Raw genomic sequence first — 21,704 nt, 5'->3', positions numbered from 1 at the left:
TTCGGAATAGTAGCTATTGCAAAAGCAAAATTGAGATTTTGTGATTGTTATATTTTATGCGTGGCTTGTGATAAAGATAACGAGCAGGCACGCTTAGAATGTGAAGAGTAAGGAATGCTGATGAGACTGCATTAGATTCATTGTCTGAGACCAATCAATAGCATTATTCCTCTTCCATTTGTTTCAACCTTGTCTTAACCTAATTTTCTTGTGGGCTTGTGGGTATTTCTGAGAGGGGTGGAGGTACAGTTCGATCATGAATCGAGTGTTTAATTGACATAAATACAGGCAACTGAACAATGAAATTCTGACTTGCTGTAGCCACTGTGCACTGGTGTTAGAATGAAAGAATGTTAAGCTTAGTTGATGGGTGCCCATCATGTGAGATGCTTTGTCTTAAATTGTGTTGAACTTCTTGAAAGTTGCTCTCATCTAGTCAAGTGGAGAGTACTCTCTCACGCTTGTGCCTTGAAAATGGTGGAAAGGCCTCAGGGTATCAGGAGTGAGTCACTTATTGCAGGATACTCGAATTCTGATCTGGTGTTGTAGTCACAGTATTTATGTGGCTGGTCCAGTTGAGATTCTCTTTCATGGTAATCCCCAAGATATTGATGGTGGAGGACTTGACAACCTCTTGACGTAAGTCAAGGATGTCAAGGGTCCATGGTTAGACTTTATTTTGATTAAGATAGTCATTGCCCTCTTGAATACAGACGCGACTCGCTGCAGTATTTATGCAGATTTTATGCAATGCAGCCGTTACTTTCTACATGCTTGAATGTTGTCTAGGTCTGGCTGCACAAGGGCTGAAGAATTATGGATAGGACAGAATATTCTTCAAACATCAACAACTATTCCAACAGAAAGAAGTTCATTGATGGGGAGGCCTAGGTCACTGCCCTGAGGAACTCCTGAAGTGATCTCCTGATATAACCATATAACAATTACAGCACGGAAACAGGCCATCTCGACCCTTCTAGTCCGTGCCGAACACATCTGGGATGATTTTTACCACAATTGCCTTTTTCATTTAGAAATAAAAGTAGCCTTGTGATTATGTGAGACCTTGAAAGATTGTTTTTCAAATGAATGCCAATATGCTTGAATCTGAGTATAAATTATTTTCAACACTAAAGCTCTTTATTCCATTTCAAATCATGTTTTAGCAATCTATATGCGAAATGGGAAACAGATTCTAGGCTTGTTAATCCCTTTGTGCAAAGACAGAGTTAGACTGAGATGTGCTTAGTTCCTTCTGCAGTGCCACCGATGCCAATTCTACAACTGGAGAAATGCTGCACCCATAACAACAATGCCACACTTGCATGGAAGGCACCTCCACTCAACCAGACTCAGATCGAAGGCTATATCCTAGAACTTGATGATGGAAATGGGGGACAATTTCAAGTAAGTATTTACTTTCCATGTTGTCAAGATGTATTTGTAGATAAAATGAAAAAAATAATTTTATGTATTTCTATAGATGTTGAATTTCTAAGATGCATTATTTTCTAAAGTTAGCAAAATAATCCAAATGTTTTTTCAAGAAACCACAAAAAGGTTATTCTTTCTCATTCAATTTCTTCCATATCCTGTGCCCCAGAAAGTGCTGGCTTCTTATTCTCAAGTTCCATGAGATTGTTATAGTTGGGTTTACATTAATAAATGTTCATCCTCCATACATACAGTATGTCTTGAGAGAAAGTGTGTTAATTGTCTAGTCCGTACACTTAGATTTGATTTTAGCTTCATGCATTATTTTGCACTCCATCCAGGGTCTCCGACAGTCCTACCAGGTGAGACAGAGTTTCACGTCCACCACCTCCAACTTCATCTACTGCATCCAGTGTCCCCGATGCGGCCTCCTGTACGTCTGCCCGACCAAACATTGACTCGCCGACTCTTTCATAGAACATGCACTTGGTCTGCTAAGGCCTGCTGGAACTCTCAGTTGCTAACCATTTCACCTCCCCTTCCCATTCCCATTAACCTTTCTGACCTGAGCCTCCTCCATTGCCAGTGTGAGGCCATACGCAAACTGGAGGAACAGCACCTCGTGTTCTGCTGGGTAGCTTACAACCCAACGGTATGAACATTAAATTTTCCAACTTTAGGTAACCTCTACTAAACAACCCCCCCACACTTTCTTATCCCCTGAGCCCCGGCAGACCTTGCACCTATCTCTCCCCTCCCGCTCCACTTACATTCCTTCCCCAAGGTAAATAATTCATACTTCGTCAATTCTTTAGCTTCACAATTTCCAACTCTCAAATCCTTTTGCTTTACACCTTGTGTGTATTCATTTCTGGCCTTTGTTGAGCCTGATAGGTGTGAAAAAGCTACTTATCTTAACTACTAAACCAGGTTCGCTTCTTTAAACAGTGTTTGGTAGACCAGTGATTTAGGTGTAGGCCAAACAAAACTCCAGTCAAGTGACCAACACGCCTGTGTGCTCATCTTTCTGACGTACCATGCTTTAGGTCTTTCCCCTTATCACTTTCCCTCAGACATTAGTCATGGTCAGAAGTCTGAAGAGGGATAAACAGAATGACCATCAAACCTTTTTTTTACATGGTACAAGATATACCCTGTATCTCCTTGATGGTGCCTGATAAACGGCTGCTTTACTCCCCCCAGCATTTCATTTGTCTAAGCCTAAAAAAGATATGCTCTAGCTTTCAGGAACAATGTATATATCACACCTGGCTTAAGGCATGTTTTGACACTAAATATATTCTTAATATCTTCTTTTTTTAACAGCATTATGAAAAACAAAACAACCCACTCGCTATGTGTTCACAGTCTAGAAATACACTCTGACCTCTGTAATGTTCCACAAATAAGAACATGTTGCCAGCCATTGACCATGAATGGAAATTCATCCTTCCATTTATTATTTCCAATAATCAGCCATGAATGCCACAGCTATTAACCTTTCAACGCAGATTTCCTACATATTAAACATGTTGTCTGCAGTTACCATGATATACTCTACTTATCAAAGATAAAATAAACCCCATTCACTATGATGTTTCACTAGTTAGAATATTTCATTTAGTTTGATGTATTAATTTCCAGAATATGCTGCGTTGTGTTTAATTTAATTTTCAGTATGGAATGAGAGCTCTGTATGGCAATGAAAAAAGTTACGTGTTGTCTAGAGCATACCTCATTGAATTGATGACGACATTTTAATGAAATATGAAATAAACTGTTATCCTGCCATTTTTCTAGTGTACATACAATACTAGTCTTCCTTTGTCATTGTGAGGTTTTATTGTTCATCCATACCAGAGGGAATAATGGCATTTGTTTCTTCAATATGGCCAACTGATATCACCATTGAATCCCTTTAAATATCTAATCTCTAAGCTTTGTGTAATTTGAGACCTTCCAGCACCTTCCTTCAAGGTTGGATCACGGTCTCCTGTTTTACCAGAGCCCAACCTCACTCGGGTATGATGGGAAGGAAAGTTTTTAGGTTTACCTTTGCTTGATAGGAGTTGCAGCAAATCCTCTAGCATTGTCGCCCAATTGCCAGGGTGTACTCGCTCCCTCTCCAACAACACCCTCTTCTACATGGCATGCTTGCTGTCAACAAAAAGCAATCCAAGATTCAGTCCGCAGGCGACCCATCATCATTTAATTGATTCCCAGGGTCCTATTTCAAGTGAGCCTCAGAGTTGTAGTCTAAGAATGGGTACAACTACATTTTCAAAGCAATTTATAAACTACACCTTCCTCTCATTGAACAAAGTATCATAAGAACATGGTGAGCCCCCACAACCAGAGAAATTATCAAAATTGTTAACATTGTTTGTTTCCGATTGAAGTGGGTGGATGAATCTTCCCCTTCCCACCTCATTCCGCCTTCCGCAGAGACCGTCTCTCTGCAACTCCTTGGTTCCCTCAACCCTTCCCACCCAAACCACCCCCTCTCCGAGTACTTACCCTAGCAAATGAGTGGATACCTGATGTAACACCTATGCCTCCTCCCTTGCATCCATCCAGGGATCCCAGCAAGTCCTTCCAGGTGAGACAGAGGTTCACAAACACCTCCAACCTGATCTACTGATATGGCCTCCTTTACGTCAGTAAGACCAAGTGTAGACTAGGCAACTGTTCAGCCAAACACTTGTACTCGGTCCACCAAGGCCTGGCAGATCTCCTTGTTGCAAATCATTTTAACTCCTCTTTCCACACTGTCCTTTCTGTCCTGGGCCTCCTCCATTGCCAGAGTGAGGCCACACGCAAGCTGGAGGAACGGCACCGTATATTCTAGTTGGGTACCTTACGACCTAATGGCATAAACATAAAATGATCTAATTTTAGGTAACCTAAAAACCATACCCCTCTTATTTTTTTTCTCATTTCTTCCCTATGGATTTGCACCCATTTCTTTGTCAAGTTGGTGAGTGTGATTCTTGGTGCTGAATCACTTATGCAACAACCTAAACATTAGAATTATTTTAGATCGGATCATGCATTCACATTTTAACTTCTGGTATACTTTCAGGAGGTGTATGTTGGAAAAGAAACTGTGTGCACAGTGGATGGACTTCAATTCAACAGTGCTTACAATGCAAGAGTAAAAGCCTTTAATTCAGCGGGTGTTGGACCTTACAGTAAAACTGTTGTTTTGCAGACATCTGAGGGTGAGTGATGAATAAAACAAACTTAATATTACAAAATCAATATAATTTTAGTTTTTACACATATTTGCTGCAACAGTCTGAAGAAGAGTTCCTACATCTATCCATTCCCTCCACTGATGCTGCCTGACCCGAGAAATGCTTATGCACGGGTGTGTTTTTCTCAAGACTCGAGCATCTGCAGTTCCATGAATCTCGAGCTGATGTATAGTATATTTTAGCTTTGTCCACTACCTCTCTGCCTTAATCATCCTCGCCCTCTCTTACTATTTACTATTTACATGTCTATAAATGACTTCATTAATTGTAACTCCAGTCTTAGATTCTCTGTGTGTTTACTTTATTGGCCCCCCTCTACTCTCAGCTTAGTTCTCACTTGAAATATTCATGTGACATGCATCACTTCACTCTCATGCTCCAAATAATATACTCTACATTAGATGGAGATACAAGGAACTGCAGTTGCTGAGTCTTGAGACATTTCTAGTCAGGCAGCATCTGTGGAGGGAATGGATAGATGTAGGAACCCTTCAGACTGTTGGTCGTGGAGGGAGGGGGGGTGGGGGTAGTAGAACTGAAAAAGAGATGCAGGTGGTACAAAGCCTAGCATGTGAAAAGTGGGTACAGGGGAGTGGCGTTTGATTGGCAGATGGAAGGAGTAAGTGGCAAAGGCGAGAGATGAAAAGGACCAAGGGTGTCAGACAAGGAGAGAAGAGGAGAGCTATGTAATGCTAGAGGGAAGAATTATAGGTGGAAGAGGATGGGGGCTGCAGGAAAGATTGGGGATAAAAGGGAAATGAAGGATTCGGGGATGGGAGATAAGTATATGAAGGAGGGGGAAGGAGCAGAGTGACTGGGGTGAGAAAGTGGGAGAAATGTTTGCGCATGGGTGGGGGCACAGAAAAGAGAGAGGGGTTAGAGGGGCATTTACCATTTGGTGGCTTCTTTAACCAAATGATTTTGTACTCGAATCCTCTCTCTCCAGAACTAAATATCTTCTTTAGATTTGTCGTTCCATCTTTTATTATTTTTACTGTCTTTTCTGAATACCTAGTATCCAGGAAGATTAAGGGCACAACACACATTAGGTTTAGTGTGACGTAACTCAACCACAGCTCAAACTTTGCTTGAGCTTTAGTTGAGTTACATCACACTACAACATATTCCTGTGCTGATATTTATGTCAATTGCTCACCAATATTCATCATGCTTCACTCAAACACTTTCTGTAGGTGTCTTTGCTTTCCTGGAATCTTTCTTAGTTGTTCCTGACACGTCTGGTTCTAACATTTTCTCCTTTATTCAATTGGCCTTTCTTCTGCTATTATATGCTATGTTTAGGGTCATTTTTTAAATACCTGCTAATGTAAGCTGGGAAGATATTTGATGTTGCACTTGTCGTCAGTCAGAGAAGAGATTCCTTATTGGGAAGTCTGTATCCATATCCCAAATCCATTCAGGTTGGATATGGTGACCATTGCAAAATTCTCTCTTGCCTCCAAAGACCCAATAGATTAAGCTACTAACATTCACCAGCTAGGTTCCCAAGGAGACGACCTGCTTGTTGATGAAGAGCTTTCACACCCTGCACAAGAGAGGACTTTAAGAGAGGACGGTTGTTATCGGTATTGTTTTGTTATTATTGTCACATGTACTGAAATTAAAAATAAATTGGATAGGCATATGGATGAGAAGGGAATGGAGGGTTATGGTATGAGCGCAGGCAGGTGGGACTAAGGGAAAAAAGTTGTTCGGCATGGAATTGTAGGGCCGAGATGGCCTGTTTCCGTGCTGTAATTGTTATATGGTTATATGAAATATGGTGAAAAACGCTGTTCTGCATGATATCCAGGCAAATTGAACTATACATAAGGTCAATACATAGTGCAAAAAGAGAAAGGGAAACAAAAATTGAAAAGGAAACAGTGTAGAATAAAGTATAACACCTTTAATAACCGAGAAAGTGAAAATTAAAAAAGTGCAAGAGCCGTAATGGGCAGATTGGGAGATCAGACTAGAAGCTTAGTTTATGAGGGGTTGGTGTAAGGCAATAGACAGGTGCAGGAGTAGGCCATTCGGTCCTTCGAGCCTGAACCGCCATTCACTGTGATCATGGCTGATCATCCCCAATCAGTTCCTGCCTTCTCACCATATCCCCCGACCATAACTTTAAGAGCTCGATCTAACTCTCTCTTGAAAGCATCCAGAGAATTGGCAAATCAAGCCATGATGCATCCTGATAGGATGCCTTTTTTTAAGCTAGATCTAGGTCTGTCAGAAATGTTTCTCATTTGAAATGACTGTGGTCTTCTTCCATTTGCAGTGGCTTGGTTTACCTTTGATCCGAATTCTGCTCATCCAGATATTCTTCTATCCAACGATAATCTGACCATTACATGTAATAGCTACGATGACCGGGTTGTGCTGGGATCTGTTGCACTCTCCAAAGGAATCCACTACTGGGAATTATCTATTGATCGTTATGACAACCACCCCGATCCTGCCTTTGGAGTGGCAAGAGTTAATTTACTGAAGGATATAATGTTGGGCAAGGATGATAAAGCCTGGGCCATGTACGTTGACAACAATCGCAGTTGGTTTATGCATAGCAATTCCCATACAAACAGGTAATCCATTCATTTTATTACTGACTTTTCAAAAACCTCTAGCAACTAAGTCACTTCTGTTAAATTCCATTTTCACATTGGATATACAAGACACTGAACTGTTGTAGTAATTTGTAATGCAAAACAATGTAATTTGAAGAATAGAAGAACCATATCCTATGCATAATTAATATTTTTGGTTATAGCGAGTTTTAGAAAATATTACCAGAATATTACATTAGAAATGTTAAACTTTGTATAAATGAATCAAAATGGTTGTGTGAGTTTGGACTAGGGTTTTGTTTTTCTGATTACAGGACTGAAGGTGGGATTTGTAAAGGTACAACAATAGGTGTCCTGTTGGACCTAAACAAGCGCAACCTCTCGTTTTATATCAACAACGTGCAGCAAGGCCCGGTAGCCTTTGAAAATTTGGAAGGCATCTTTGTTCCTGCTGTCAGCATTAATAGGAACGTACAGGTAAAAGCGATGTCTGGGACTGTTGGTAGAAACACCATGAATTGTGCATTCCTTATGCCCACAGCTTGCTGGACAGACCCAAAATGGACGATGAGAGGTATAGTGGCATATTCAGCAGCAGACCCACAGAGGAGATTTACTAGAATGTTGCCTGGGTTTCAGCAACTAAGTTACAGAGAAAGGTTGAACAAGTTAGGGCTTTATTCTTTGGAGCGCAGAAGGTCAAGGGGGGACTTGATAGAGGTCTTTAAAATGATGAGAGGGATAGACAGAGTTGACGTGGATAAGCTTTTCCCACTGAGAGTAGGGAAGATTCAAACAAGGGGACATGACTTGAGAATTAAGGGACAGAAGTTTAGGGGAAACATGAGGGGGAACTTCTTTACTCAGAGAGTGGTGGCTGTGTGGAATGAGCTTCCAGTGAAGGTGGTGGAGGCAGGTTCGTTTTTATCATTTAAAAATAAATTGGATAGTTATATGGACGGGAAAGGTATGGAGGGTTATGGTCTGAATGCAGGTGTATGGGACTAGGGGAGAGAATACGTGTTCGGCACGGACTAGAAGGGCCGAGATGGCCTGTTTCCGTGCTGTAATTGTTATATGGTTATATGTTTCGGGAGGAGTGCCAAAGAATTGTAGCTGGAAGGTTGGGGTGGGTGAGGGTACTTTGAGTACTCTTGTAAAGGTGGCCTCTGGTCTGTCAGAAAATGTTTCTCATTGTTCAAAAGTACTGTACTTTGTGGATCACCCTTAACCTGATCTCTTTAATAAAGGAAGACCCTGGGTCATAAATCAAGAGTGGTTCTGCAGCAAGAATGGGGCTACTGAGGAATGAGTAAACTTACACAAGGCTTCCTATTCCCCACCACCCAGCTGCTATATTTGCTCTTGGTAAAAGTCCTCCGATTAAACCATTTTCTCATCCTAATTAGCCCGCAGTAGTTGCATGTCGGCTTCTATGAAGACAGAGGCTTCCCACCTGCATTACAACACACCAACTGTGTTACAACAGGGAACATATCAGGCATCAGCATGCATTGGAGCTATTCAAGCATTTCTATTCAGACTTGTATGGCTGCAGAGTGGAATATAAAGCAAACTGTTCTGAGAATTAGATAGTTTGTACAACGTAAGAGATTAGCGAGTCATTTTTTCTTTGCGATATCTTGTGAGATTTGGTAATGATTGACTCCTTTCAAATGGCAGTGTGGTTACTAGAAATGTAATATTGCATGTAATTTGTTTATGCATATTGGAAATAAAAAGCAAGATATGGATATGCAAGATGGATATGCAAGATTGTGGATAATGAAGAGGATTTCCAAAGCCTACAGAGTGATTTAGGCCATTTGGAAAAATGGGCTGAAAGATGGCAGATGGAGTTTAATGCTGATAAATGTGAGGTGCTACACTTTGGCAGGACAAATCAAAATAGGACGTACATGGTAAATGGTAGGGAATTGAAGAATACAGTTGAACAGAGGGATCTGGGTATAACCGTGCATAGTTCCTTGAAGGTGGAATCTCATATAGATAGGGTGGTAAAGAAAGCTTTTGGTATGCTAGCCTTTATAAATCAGAGCATTGAGTATAGAAGCTGGGATGTAATGTTAAAATTGTACAAGGCATTGGTGAGACCAAATCTGGAGTATGGTGTACAATTTTGGTCGCCCAATATATAGGAAGGATGTCAACAAAATAGAGAGAGTACAGAGGAGATTTACTAGAATGTTGCCTGGGTTTCAACAACTAAGTTACAGAGATAGGTTGAATAAGTTAGGTCTTTATTCTCTGGAGCGCAGAAGGTTAAGGGGGGACCTGATAGAGGTCTTTAAAATGATGAGAGGGATAGACAGAGTTGATGTGGACAAGCTTTTCACTTTGAGAATAGGGAAGATTCAAACAAGAGGACATGACTTCAGAATTAAGGGCCAGAAGAATTTTAGGGGTAATATGAGGGGGAACTTCTTTACGCAGAGAGTGGTAGCGGTGTGGAATGAGCTCCCAGTGGAAGTGGTGGAGGCAGGTTCATTGGTATCATTTAAAAATAAATTGGATAGGCATATGGATGAGAAGGGAATGGAGGGTTATGGTATGAGTGCAGGCAGGTGGGACTAAGGGGAAAAAAATTTGTTCGGCACGGACTTGTAGGGCCGAGATGGCCTGTTTCCGTGCTGTAATTGTTATATGGTTATATGGTTTATATGGATAGAAGGTAATCATGCTTAATAGTTCTAAAATATAACTGAACCTTTTCTTTAACATTCTAAAGAAAAGGAAATTGCAACAAAGAGATTTCACTCAGTGAAAGTGTCTAAACCTTTGCGGATCCCTTAGATCTACAATTCATTCTGATGGGAGACTGTGGACCCCATATAACCCAATCGCACTAAATCCTTAATTTTATGAGCTAGGATGAGAGATGTTAGACAGTCTCCACTAATATCACACTGGAGTTCCCATTAGGTAGCAAGAGAAGCTTTACATAATTTCTAACTCCAACTGCTTGTCTAACCAACAAATAGTGTTTTAAGGTACACAAAAAAGCTGGAGAAACTCAGTGGGTGCAGCAGCATCTATGAAGCGAAGGAAATAGGCAACGTTTCGGGCCGAAACCCTTCTTCAGACTGATGGGGGGTTGGGGAGAAGAAAGGAAAAAGGAGGAGGAGGAGCCCGAGGGCTGAGGGAGAGATAGGAAGGGGAGGAGACAGCAAGAGCTAACAGAATTGGGAGAAAAAGCTTCTCCAGCTTTTTTGTGTACCTTCGATTTTCCAGCATCTGCAGTTCCTTCTTAAACAAATAGTGTTTTAATATGTTCATATTAGCAGAAAATTGGGGATTTTGTCTGAGAATTTATTTTTGAAAGCTGTCTATTGATTGTTCCCTGTTTATTTCAATTACAAGATTAAGACAGGAATATTTGACCTACTGTATAGAGAGCACTCTTATGATCACTGTAGCATAAATGAGTGGAATCGCAAAAGCCTATAATAAATGTTGAGGACAGGTTAAAGTTAAAGACACTTGATTCATTTTAGCAAATCCATGCATGCATGCATACTTATCATAAGTGTGTTTTTTCTTTCCTCTGTTAAAGAAGGAAAGTATTGGATTATGTATAAAAAGATTTACTTTAATCTTACTGACTGTACATCCTCATAACTAGACCAATCTGTAGGATAATTGACAGAGAATGTTCCTGATGTATACAGCTCTCCATTCAGTGTGAAAATACAAAATCTATTTCCTTTGGTACTATGCAGAAATACAAAGATGTAAGCAGATCAGCCCTGCGTTAGGAAGACTGACCTTGAAATTGTCTCCCCTCAATGTTTTATGAAACGATGATGGCTTGCTTTCCAGCTCACTTAAGCCTCGACTCCAAACTTCATGCACATTATTCATTATTAGCAATGTGTATCCCAAAGTCTCCATGAGGGTTTCATGAATGGTTCTTTTAATTGTGGCACACGAGGCTTATTCAAGTAAACTGGTTTGCCTTTTGAAATACCCCTTTGCAGCATTGCCCTTGTTCACATACTACTTCACTCAAGCTCTCATTCTTTCTTGCTTGTGCATGTTCACTCCTCATGCCCTGTCCCTCTGTTGCTTCGCCCATTTCTCACTCCAAGAATTATTTTTGGAAATGATCAGTATTGCTGCTGCATTTCATACACTTTGAATCTTGAAATGATTGGGGCAATTTGTTTTTGCAATTGTACATCTGACTGTTGTTTTCAAAGCAGCTCAAAACACAATGCTGCTTTACTTAAAGTAAAGAACAATGTCATTTTATCATACTCCTGTCAAACCATTGTGTTTTACTCTCAACAGGTGACTCTTTATACAGGACTGGAAGTTCCGAATCATATCAAACAAGCCAAATCCTCATTATCCTACAGCCCCAAAAGCAAGACCAAGTACTGACACTTCAGCAACCAGAAAAATGACAGTCAGTCAGGTATAAAATGTTTCAAAATTCCCAATACCAAATACAGAAAATACACCTGACAAAATTATCAAAACCGTAGCTCCTGTCATTCTCAGTAAACCTCAGTGGTGCCTCGCTGGTAGGAATTGGCACACAAGAATTACTGGCAGTCATATGGCATTGGGATCAGTTCTCACTCGTAACAAGTTTTAGTTACAACCTGTTGTGTTAGAAAACATAAGACAATTGAGATCTGTTGTTCCATAGCATACAGACTTATGCCTAGCAGTCTGTTACCTTATTTGTAAAAGAAAGTACCTCAGATTATGGGTTTAAAAAAATAATTTTGGTAAGGATCATAAAAACAGTTTTAACACGTTTTGATTTTTTTAAATTTCAAAAGCAAGTACCCTCTTTTTGATCAACATGAAACAATTATAATGGGGACCTTCATATACACCAAGGTAGAATATTTTACTTCCACAAAGCCAACACTGACAAATATTAACCAATTAAAGGAAGTGTATTTAGATGGTAGAAAGGCATGACACTATAACGTTTAAATTGACTAGAAACAGTGAAGAGAATCTTTCAGCAAATCCCAGCATTCTGTAAAATTGCAATACCTTGGCACATCTAACTAGCTTGCTTGAGCAGACAGTACTTCTGTTACTTGCTGAATGCTTCAGTGCACTCCTGATTGGGCAATGCTGGGGATGTTCCCATCAGCAAACTAGGAAACCAGGTGACAGGTCGAGTGGTGTTCTCTCAGCAGCGAGTGTCAGCTTGCCTTCTCTCTGCTACTTGCTTTTCACTCCCAAGTCAGACAGGGAAACCATTTCTCTGTCTCTTTAGAATGGAGCAACAGATAAAGAGAAGTCCCACAGAATTGTATCTCGGAGTCAAAGAAACCATTGGCCTAGAAACAAAGGGGTGAGCTGATCAAGTACACTCTCCTGTGGGGAATTGTATTACTTTCTCCTAAAATCTGACCCCTGGAAGGCTTGATGGTACTGTTGAGTCCTTAACATCAAGCATAGGTAGCAATTAACTTTTATTTGGGGGAACTCTGTAGGGTTTCTTAATATAAAATATGAGGAAGTTATTTATTACAGGTATATAGGGGTTACAATCCAATTCCACCAAGCACCCTTGCTGATTTTCCTGATTAGTGTCTTTAATAATGTTCTCTTAGAAAGTAAGTAAGTATTTAAGTAAAAAAAAATCAAGTTGAATTGCCAGAATGACTGCATTAGATAACTGACCTGCACTTTTACAATGTAAACTGTGAAATTGCTGTTTCAGCATTCACCAAGATAAATGTGAAACCAATTATTACGGTTTTATTGACATTGTGCCATTGATTCATTTTTCTGATTGCTGAGGTCTCGTCATCAAGTTTACCCTTAATATTTGCTGGCTATATATACTCTCAGTAATGGGAGATATCCTTGACCACGTTCCTCTCGATCTTGAACTTGGTTGAGATTCTCCAGAGAGCGAAAGGTATGTGTGAAATGCCAAACCTACTACTTCTGCTCCTGAGCATCATCTAGTGGCTGACTGGAGACTTTGGACAGATCTAAAGGACCAATGTTAAATTAGAAACACATGCTGACATATTTCAGAAGCAAAATCAATGCATTTGTTTCCATTTACTTCCCTACATTATCCATAAAGTATTAACACTATGAGACTATAGTTTCCTGTAAGCAATGTGGAAGGAAACAGGACAGAAATAAGCTAAATACTGAAAGTTTGTATAAATATAATAGAGGTGTTTGTGATTGTTATTACAAGTGTACGTTTTGCTAATGTTTGTCACTTTGTAATGGTTTCAAAGGTAAAGTGGTGTTTGTGGCAGACACCAGAAATGTGTAAAATATTGCAGATGAACGTTGCTTTGCATGGACAGTTGAACAGAATTTGCTGATGTTGTGGATACTATTTACCTGATTATGCACTTTGGTGATGCTACTTAATTTAGTGATGTGCAAAATTTAGAAACGATTTAGATAGAATGACTAAATATAAACTTTTAAAATTTTCAATATTCACCTGGATGATCTAACCTTTGTTTAAATAAAGACACAAGAGACTACAGATGCTGGAATCAGGAGCAAAAACAAACTGCTTGAGGAATTCAGCTGGTTAAGCTGCAGAGTTTGTTGTTTGCTGTTTAAATAATGATATTGATGATATCAGTCAATCACGGAACTAGCACTGCCAGCTTTAATATGCATATTTAATGTTCAAAACAGCAGATGATCTTCTGCTAAACATTTGGAAATGGTTAGCAGAAACTCTGGCAAAAGATTATCCAACACAACGGTCTACACAGGAGATTGGATGAAATGTAAGAATATTCTTTCCTGTGGCTAACTTTCTACCAAAAAGGGCCCTTTTCACCCAAACAGGTCCTTGCTTTGTCAAGTACTGCAACTAAAACCTACAGACTTACAAGCATGGGAAATGTGAATCCTCAGAACTGCAGCTATTGAGCTGACCAGAATTAAATTTGTGTTCTGTGCAGACCCTATAACAGGGGATGTTATTTCAATTAACCTTTCATGTGAAACTTGCTTTTAGATGACCACATTAATTCTGGTGAAATTAATCTTTAGAATTCTGCAGACACGAGTTGATTGAATACTTTTGAGCCAGTCATTTGGAGATGATCAAAATAAATTGTCATTGCACTTAAATTTCTTCTTACTGTCAAAAGACTGCACCTTGTAAATCATATTATGCATAATCGTCTTGTTAAAATCTTAACTGTATATTCCCTATATCACAGCAGTTCTGTTTATATTAATGAGGAAGAATAAGTGTATCAGTGCAGACACAAAAAGCTGGAGTAACTCAGCGGGACAGGCAGCATCTCTGGAGAGAAGGAATGGGTGACGTTTTGGGTTGAGACCCCTCTTCAGACTCGGACTCAGTCTGAAGAAGGATCTCGACCCAAAACGTCACCCATACCTTCTCTCCAGAGATGCTGCCTGTCCAGCTGAGTTACTCCAGCATTTTGTGTCTACCTTTGATTTAGACCAGCATCTGCAGTTCTCTCCTACACACAGTGTATCAGTGCATTTCTCTTATCTGTGAATAATAGCTGTGAGTTCAAACCACATGCCAAAGGGGTTAAATGGATAATCCAGACTCGCGTTCTAGTTCAATACTGTTGGAGATGCCATACAATGGATGATATTAAATCCAGACCAGGGAGATAGCCTGTTCAACAATCTCCATTCAAACCGACACTGCTAAAAAAAAAGGACTGACTGGTGATCGATTTTATTGTTATGTTCATTGTTATGTTTGAGATCTTGCTCTGTAGTTTGGCTACTGCTTACTATCTGAAAAAAATGTCATTTACAAAGTGCTTTGAATTGTGATAAAATGTGATATAAATACAAAGTTATCTTTGTTTACAAGAAACGTTGATCCCAAAGAGGAACAATGCATGCTCTGATAGTTCCATCGCATCAGCTAGTCAGATCACTTCCCTTTGCCAAAATAATCCATACTTTGTCTGTCACCAGCAGTATGTGGATATTGAATGGAATTAAAATTGACCTTGCACAATCTGCATTGAATGAAAGAGCATTCTCAAACCAGAGCTCTAAATGACCTGAATTTATCATGCTGTATGATCACGGCATACTTTGAAGTTAGTGAGTGGTCTGCAAATCCATCCCAGATTATGGCATAGTTCTGTCCTTGAGAACTGTTTGTAACCAGGATAGTTCGCCAATTGGGAACCTAATTGCAAATAGAATTCCTGCTTGGGAAAAGATGCCGACAGCCCCAGAGCAACCGGCAAACCCAACCCATTGGTCTCCCAAATGTTCATTCATCGGTACATAAATCAGGCATTCGTAACCAGGGGAGGACCTGCAATTAAATCATGTTCATAATATTATGGTGTTTTAAATTTTTTTAAATTCTCCACCACTGCTCTGTAAAAGAGGAAACATATCTCCACATTTCAGTGATATGTACAGGTATTTCATTTTTCAGAAATGTGAAGATAAGGTAAAAAGAAAGGGTGACACAAGGAACTGCAAATGTTGGAATCTTGAACAAAACACCAAGTGCTGGAGGAATTCAGCCGGTCAGGCAGCATCTGGAGAGAATGGAGGGGGCAACAGTAACTGAACTGTTTTGCAGAAGGTCACCACTCAGTCTGCAGAGGTGACCCCAAATTTCCAGTTGCCTGTTACTTTAATTCTCCTTCTCAATTCATGTCATGTGATAGGAACAGAGTTAGGCCATTCAGCCTATCTATACTCTGCCATTCGATCATTGATCTATATCTCTCTCATAACCCCATTCTCCTGCCTTCTCCCCATAACCCCTGACACTTGTACTAATCAAGAATCTACCTATCTCTGCATTAAAATTCCACTTAGACCGTTGTCTTACCATATAACCATATAACAATTACAGCATGGAAACAGGCCATCTCGGCCCTTCTAGTCCGTGCCGAACACTTATTCTCCCCTAGTCCCATCTATCTGCACTCAGACCATAACCCTCCATTCCTTTCCCGTCCATATACCTATCCAATTTATTTTTAAATGATAAAATCGAACCTGCCTCCACCACCTTCACTGGATACTCATTCCACACAGCTACCACTCTCTGAGTAAAGAAGTTCCCCCTCATGTTACCCCTAAACTTCTGTCCCTTAATTATCGTCATGTCCTCTTGTTTGAATCTTCCCTACTCAATGGGAAAAGCTTGTCCACGTCAACTCTGTCTATCCCTCTCATCATTTTAAAGACCTCTATCAAGTCCCCCCTTAACCTTCTGCGCTCCAAAGAATAAAGACCTAACTTGTTCAACCTTTCTCTGTAACTTAGTTGCTGAAACCCAGGCAACATTCTAGTAAATCTCCTCTGTACTCTCTATTTTGTTGACATCTTTCCTATAATTAGGCGACCAAAATTGTACACCATACTCCAGAATTGGCCTCACCAATGCCTTGTACAATTTTAACATTACATCCCAACTTCTATACTCAATGCTCTGATTTATAAAGGCCAGCACACCAAAAGCTTTATTTACCACCCTATCTACATGAGATTCCACCTTCAGGGAACTGTGCACAGTTATTCCTAGATCCCTCTGTTCAACTGCATTCCTCAATTCCCTACCATTTACCATGTATGTCCTATTTTGATTTGTCCTGCTAAGATGTAGCACCTCACACGTATCAGCATTAAACTCCATCTGCCATCTTTCAGCCCACTCCTCCAACAGTCTTTGATCTGATGATAGGTTACCATCCCAAAATATTAACTCTGCTTCTCTCTCATTGATGCTGCCTGCATGCTGCATATCTTTAGCAATTTATGTTCATATTTTGGCTTTTTAGGATCTGCAGTTTTCTTTTGCATTTAGTTGACTCATTTGCAATACGTGATATGGTACGAAGGCTAAATGTTGACCAAGATAAATGTGAAAATCAAGATTAAAGTATTTTAATAATTGGGACTATGAAGTTAAAAAAACAAAACAAGAATTGAGCAAATGCTATGAATTCCATTTTTAGCCCATAGCTATGCCAGCCCCTGGTTATTAACAGAAGAAAGCGAAACATTATGAAAAATGTCTATAAACAGGGGTAGTTAAACTCAGCAATGTCTGACCAGAAATAATGGGTACAGAATTCATATGAGCTTTTAAAGGAATATGCAAGGTGATATGATTAAATGTTTGCACAGTCATGTTGAGTGCTAATGAATGCTCCGATTCAAAATTGCTGTGATGGAGCAGCAATTGATAGCACCCCTCAGAAGAAGCCTTTATGACACTCTACGAATGCAGGTTAATGCTAAAATCACAAGATTTTTAAACCACATTCTCCATGGTGTGATTTCTGTAAACTCATATTTTCTAAATGCATATTCCTTAAAGCAAAATTGTTTAATTCCTTAATGACAAGTAATTAAGATTAAATCTTGTTCTCATAAAAGGATAACATTGTCAAGTTTGTAATATCACAAGGTGTTTTATACTGAATCTCTTTTGAATGCATGGTTCTAAACTGTTATGAATGGACCATTTAACACATTTAGAAACTATTTGTAATCAGTCTTAAATAAGGCACACTATGTCACAAAGACAGACAATATTAACAGATAGATTGGATGTGGTTTGCCAGCTAAAACACTGCCACCCGTTATAATGGTGAATAAAACATAGTCTTGTAGACAAATTTCCTATATAGCAATGTTTGCTAAATGAGTTATTAAATATAAATTATAAAGATTATAATGCAAATGATTTATATAAACACACCAATCTAATGCAATGAACCAAGAGTAAACAGATCTGGAATCTTCATTTCTTAAGTATTTTTGTTAATGTTGTTATGGTGTGTCTTACCCATTTCAGAGTATGGCACAAATTTATCTGGAAAATAATTGAATATTATTGTAATGCACTGCCTTTGGAGTAAAGGGTTTGTAACTGTGAATAGTTTCATGTAGAATTTGCATCACCTGTGTTATGTAACTTTTTGATTTCTTACAATGTGTACCTTGCATTGTGTATTTTTTTAAATCTGTATTACATTTTATAGGGAACAAATTTAATATATTTATTTAGCCAATAGTTTTAATTCCTCATAAATATTAGAAAATATTGTCTAGTTACATGTATGAAAAGTTTTTGTGATCAGTTAATGATTAAAAAATGATCCTAAGTTAGTCAGCAACTGCAGCATTTTAATGCAAAAATATCCATTTGTTGGCATACTTGTCACTACACCAGGTTTCGGGTGTGATTAAAAATTCCAAGAATTTGATTACCTTGTTATTATTGATCAAGTGAATCTGCCTCAACGACTATTAAAACTACATGACACTGTGCTTATCTTTAAATTAGTAATATTGATCAGAAATCCTCCAGTGTTGCTCCATTCCTTCCATCCCCATACAGGTGTTTCCCATGCACATTATTTTAGCTGGAAGTCCAACCATATGCTCCAGGGAAGGTGGGTTCAAACCTTTTGAGGAAATCCCAGTTTCCCTATTGAAGTAACGCGAGTAGAATATGATAGGAAATGGCCCTTTTTGACAATTAAAAAACGCTGACCATGATTTATCAAAATCTACTTGCTCCCTATTAATGGAGCGTGACGTTGGATCACACATTTGAATCGCAGGTTTCTTTTGGTGTTGATAAACATGTGCCTTTTTCAGTGGGCACATTTCTGCTATTTACTTCTCAGAATAACATTTGGTTTGGTGCAACTCAGCTTAGAGCATAACTTTATTCTTTGTCCTCGTACAATGGGACTGATAAAATATCAGGTCACACCTACCAACATGGAATTTATCTTTCAGCTAGGATGTGAATAAGCTACTCTCATTATATTCTCAAGTACTCAGTAAGTTAACATCTTCACTATTTCGAGAAAGAAAATGTGGCTTTTCATTTTTCAAACAGTAATTAACTTTTTAAAAGATATGTGGCTTTGTACTACGTTAAATGTGAAGTAAATATCTTAGAAACTTGGGCAGTTGGCACTGCAGAATTATTTGCTCTCATTGCGAGCAGAAAACATTTGCCTGATTGTCTAAGATAACTAAAATGCTCATGGATTCCCCCTCCCCACATGTTTCTAAAACTTTTAGAGAGCACAATGCTTTTTATATTGAAAGTACAATTTAGTACTGTGCAGTTTGTACTTTACCAGCATTGACTTGGGGATGGTCTGGGCCACTGACGCTAGAAATGGATGTGCTTTGTCCACTTAGGGTTTCATTGTATTTTTTAAAAACTCTTAAATGTTAATTCTGCCATCAGGAGCTTAAGCGGCTGGTCCGCTGATTCTTTTGTTGTAACTGGTTGGTATTACATTAGCACAAAACCTTTTTATGCATACTGGATAGTTTGCGTTTTATACTTAACATTCTGTTACTTTTGTCTACTCAGTGCACTCAAACCAGGTATTGCATAAACACAGTGAATATTTGTTCTGTAATTGGTGTATGTTTATAAATTGTGATGTGCCAAAATGTCTGGTGTACTTGTTTAATTGAATAAATCTGGCTATTACAATTCATAATTGCTTCTGGGTTTCATCATTCTGCAATTTCATATGAGATCATACGCTATGGTTTCTGACATGTTTTGTAAAACGTCTCACAATGTACCATGCAAGGGAAAGGGAACTGAAAAAATATAGGATCGCCTTGTTCTACAACATTGTTGTGTGGTTCCCACACAGGGACATGACTGCAATAAAAAAATAACCCAATTGTCTGTGCTCCAGGCACAGATTATTACTATATTAGTGGGATTTGGTAAGAATTGTGATGGTCTGCATCCAGCAGGTATTTGACCACAATTGGGTCTATATAAACTACATTGTACCCTTAATTCTACACCATCATCATCCAATTCTCTGACTCGGGAGTAACATTTTCATCATGCGCAATATGAGGTTCATTGTGTGTATTTTCCCATATTTATGTTATATTATCACCACAGTCATAATACCTACCCACATTTGCTGTAACTAGGATGTCAGCTATTTATAGTACGAGGTAGAATGCCGTGGCATTTGTCAAATGTGCTCTCAATTGGACAACTGCTAATTAATCATTTTTATTTATTCCTATATCGTTCCCCAACTGTGATAATATTGAGTGTACCCCTTCTGGAATCACAACTTAAATTAAAATATTAAACCCTATCTATTATGTATCTAGTAGTACCCTCACTTTAGAGAGATTATACTGTATCAACCTGTATTTTAAAAACACATTTTCTTCACTCTCCTTGTCTCTTTTCTGAATGGGTTTAGCAGTCAATATTCTCTATTTCGAGTGGTGGGCTCCCCTTGCTAACCAAGGAGGAGATACTTCCAGGTAACCAAGCAGTTCACACAGTTATATTTTTAAATGACACATGTTTAATTCTGAGGAATCATTTCTACAGAGGTTATAATTTATAAAGGATTTCTAATACACAAGTGCAATATTTACAATACTAGAAAGAATATACCAATGAGTTGCAGACAAGCAAGTTGTCTGTCAAGCACAGATTCTGTCTCGTTTCTCTAACTCCTATCTGTATCCTAACATATATGGTCTATCCTTATTATGGGCCTCTTTATAATGGACGTCGGTTACAGTGGACAGAGTGACCACCAGGCGGAGGCAATGAGCAAGGACAACACCACTAAATTATAAAGAATTATGTCTGCTACTTCCACTGTTTATATGAACCTCTTTCCAAATACAATGTAATCCATGATGGAATATGTGAAGTACTGCAGGACATGTGTTTAATTATCATGCTTTCAATATCTATTTTATCTTTAATATACCACCTGAGATATAACATTTAAAATATATGAACTAAGCTCCCTTTACTCGATTATGGCAACGGCAATATCCAGCCCCCCCCCCCCCCCCCCCCCCCCCCCCCCAAAAGCGGCCCATTATAACAAAGGATATCTGTATACTGTTTTTCTACCAGTTGACAAGGTCTAGTATATGATAATCACATTGACCAGGAACTCTATGCAGTGCTTCAGCTGTGACCTAGCCAATGTTTTATGAATTAGTACAATGATATCCTTGCTCTTATATTCTGCATGCTGGCAAATGAGGACCTATATACTCCATGCTTTTATCACTTTGTCTAATTCTACTTCCACCATCATGGATCCTTTTACTTGCACAGCAAAGTCCCTTCATTCCTCAATACTCCCAAGTACCATTCACTGTGCATGTTCTCTTATTCGACCTACCAAAGTGATATACCTTGTGCTTTGCAGGATTTAATTCCGTCTGCCATTGCTCTGCCCTTCGTACCAACTCATCAATATCATTCTGTAATCTATGACAATCAACAACAATTTTGGTGATATCTCAAATTACTGATCATACTCCTTTACAACTAACAGTAAGAATCCCTCACACCTTTATAAGGATACTATCTGGCCAGTAATGGATACCATCATTCTGTCTACTGATCAAGCCAATTCTGACCCCAACATTCATCCATGGACAT

General features: G+C 39.0%; 1 protein-coding gene across 3 annotated transcripts in view; it reads left to right on the top strand.

The window, feature by feature from the left end:
- LOC129696969 (E3 ubiquitin-protein ligase TRIM9) overlaps nucleotides 1–20,189 on the top strand; it is a 42,848-nt gene extending 22,659 nt beyond the window's left edge. The window contains exons 6-10 of one of the 3 annotated variants that reach the window (XM_055635115.1): nucleotides 1,262–1,407; nucleotides 4,517–4,655; nucleotides 6,976–7,279; nucleotides 7,576–7,738; nucleotides 11,573–20,189. In XM_055635115.1, coding sequence (XP_055491090.1) covers nucleotides 1,262–1,407; nucleotides 4,517–4,655; nucleotides 6,976–7,279; nucleotides 7,576–7,738; nucleotides 11,573–11,665 — 845 coding nt within the window. In that variant the 3' untranslated portion in view covers nucleotides 11,666–20,189. Of the gene's footprint in view, nucleotides 1–1,249; nucleotides 1,408–4,516; nucleotides 4,656–6,975; nucleotides 7,543–7,575; nucleotides 7,739–11,572 lie in introns of those variants that run through there. The other 2 variants (XM_055635114.1, XM_055635116.1) reach the window with 2 other exon arrangements.
- Nucleotides 20,190–21,704: the final 1,515 nt, after the last annotated feature.

Source organism: Leucoraja erinacea, chromosome 5 (assembly GCF_028641065.1).
Source record: "Leucoraja erinacea ecotype New England chromosome 5, Leri_hhj_1, whole genome shotgun sequence".
Lineage (NCBI taxonomy): Eukaryota > Metazoa > Chordata > Chondrichthyes > Rajiformes > Rajidae > Leucoraja > Leucoraja erinaceus.
This window is presented reverse-complemented; position numbering and strand designations above follow the sequence as displayed.